The sequence below is a fragment of the Charadrius vociferus genome, unplaced genomic scaffold, assembly GCF_000708025.1.
Source record: "Charadrius vociferus isolate BGI_N301 unplaced genomic scaffold, ASM70802v2 scaffold852, whole genome shotgun sequence".
Classification (NCBI taxonomy): Eukaryota; Metazoa; Chordata; class Aves; order Charadriiformes; family Charadriidae; genus Charadrius; species Charadrius vociferus.
In genome coordinates, this window is record NW_009647245.1 from 40609 (window position 1) to 42099 (window position 1491).

Consider the following 1491-nt stretch of genomic DNA (forward strand, 5'->3'; position numbering starts at 1 on the left):
GAGCACCTTATTCAGGTGGACAGATCATTGTCTCCACAACAGGAAAAGCAACAGGCTGGCCTGCCAGGCAAAGCAGATTTCAGCAACTGCAAAAAGCTCTTATTTCACCTTTTCTAAGAAACACTTTACCTCTCTAGGCAGGGCCCTGTTCTCTGCCAGCTGTAATCTGTGCGTCCTGCCACAACGGCAGGGACGGCCGGCTGCCTCCAAGCATTCCACTGGTTATGACTGACTTGCTCCAACTTATCTGGGAAGCTCTTGTGATTCAAGCAGTCAACAAAGTAATGGTCATTCATCTTTTATTTTCTGCCTTCTACCATGATAATGTGGTACCCAAACTTTGTTTTGACAGGAGGGTCTGTATACACTGGCTTGTCCATGCTGCTCACAGGCAAGGCAAACGCTGCTTCCTGGAAAGGTCCCACCATGGAGCCTCTGGTCATCCAGCCCAGGTCTCCCTAGAAGAAGGAACCGTCAGGGTTAAGCTTTGTGAATCTCACTAAAACACTGGCTTCATCGGCAGGGAGGGTAGGAGAGGAAACCTGTCCCGACAGGGCAGCATCTGTTGTGGCAACGCGCGCCACCGTGAGGGAAGACAGCGTGGGGCAGAGCGCCTCACACGGGGCTGCCCCTCAGCGAGCACCGGCTGGCTAACGCCGCGGCAGGCGGGGGCTGTGCCCCCCCCCCGAGTGCTGGCTTGCTGCCCCGTGGGGCTCCTGTGCTGAGGGCTGACCCCCTGCCCGGCCCCGGCTGTGCCCTGCACCCATCCAACACCCCAGGCTGTGCTCAGCACCTACGGCTGTCCCCAGCACCCAGGGCTGCCCCAACACCCACCCCCGGCTGTCTCTGGCATCCACAACTGTGCAGCACCCACCCCGGGCTGTCCCCGACACCCAGGGCTATTCCTGGCACCCACCCTGCCTGCCCCCAGGACCCTCCACTGACTGTCCCCAGTACCCACCTGGAGCTGTCCCCGACACCCAGGGCTGTCCCTGGCACCCACCCAGCACCCTGAGCAGAGCCGAGGCACGCTGCAAATAAGTATTTACAGCTGAAGCACTGGCACACGCCGGTGCCTTTGCTTAGCGGTTAAGGCTGCTCTGGACCAGAGCCTGCCCACCCCACTGGGAACACCGTGGGTGCTGTGCCCGAAACTATTGAGACAGCCTTTTTGAAGGCGTTCCCAGCAGCAGTGTCCATCAAGCACGCGGAGATGGACACCAGCAGACCAGGTCCCCCCGAAGGCCACTGTCCCCTGCCTGGCCCCGCTCCCCTCCCCTGAGGGACACCTACCCCTTGCCGGGCCTTGTCCTCGCTGTACTGCGAGGCGACCTCGCTGAAGCGCAGCCCGGACTTCAGCTTCTCCATGGCCTCCATGGCTTTGCCGTGCTTTTCACACAGGATGTGCCGGACCTGGGTGGGAGAGGGCAGCGCAGCGGTGCCGTGGGGGGCCCGGGGAGGAGCGGGGACACCCCCCTGCCGCCCCCGGGG

General features: G+C 61.5%; 1 protein-coding gene across 1 annotated transcript; it reads right to left on the bottom strand.

Annotated features, from left to right (window-relative positions):
• Positions 1-285: 285 nt before the first annotated feature.
• Positions 286-1441, bottom strand: PIN4 (protein (peptidylprolyl cis/trans isomerase) NIMA-interacting, 4 (parvulin)). The gene is made up of 2 exons (XM_009879988.1): positions 1294-1441; positions 286-458 (listed from the first exon to the last, which is right to left on the bottom strand). The coding sequence occupies exons 1-2, from the start codon at positions 1375-1377 to the stop codon at positions 300-302; spliced, it is 243 nt and encodes an 80-aa protein (XP_009878290.1). The 5' UTR covers positions 1378-1441; the 3' UTR covers positions 286-299.
• Between the last annotated feature and the right edge of the window lie 50 nt (positions 1442-1491).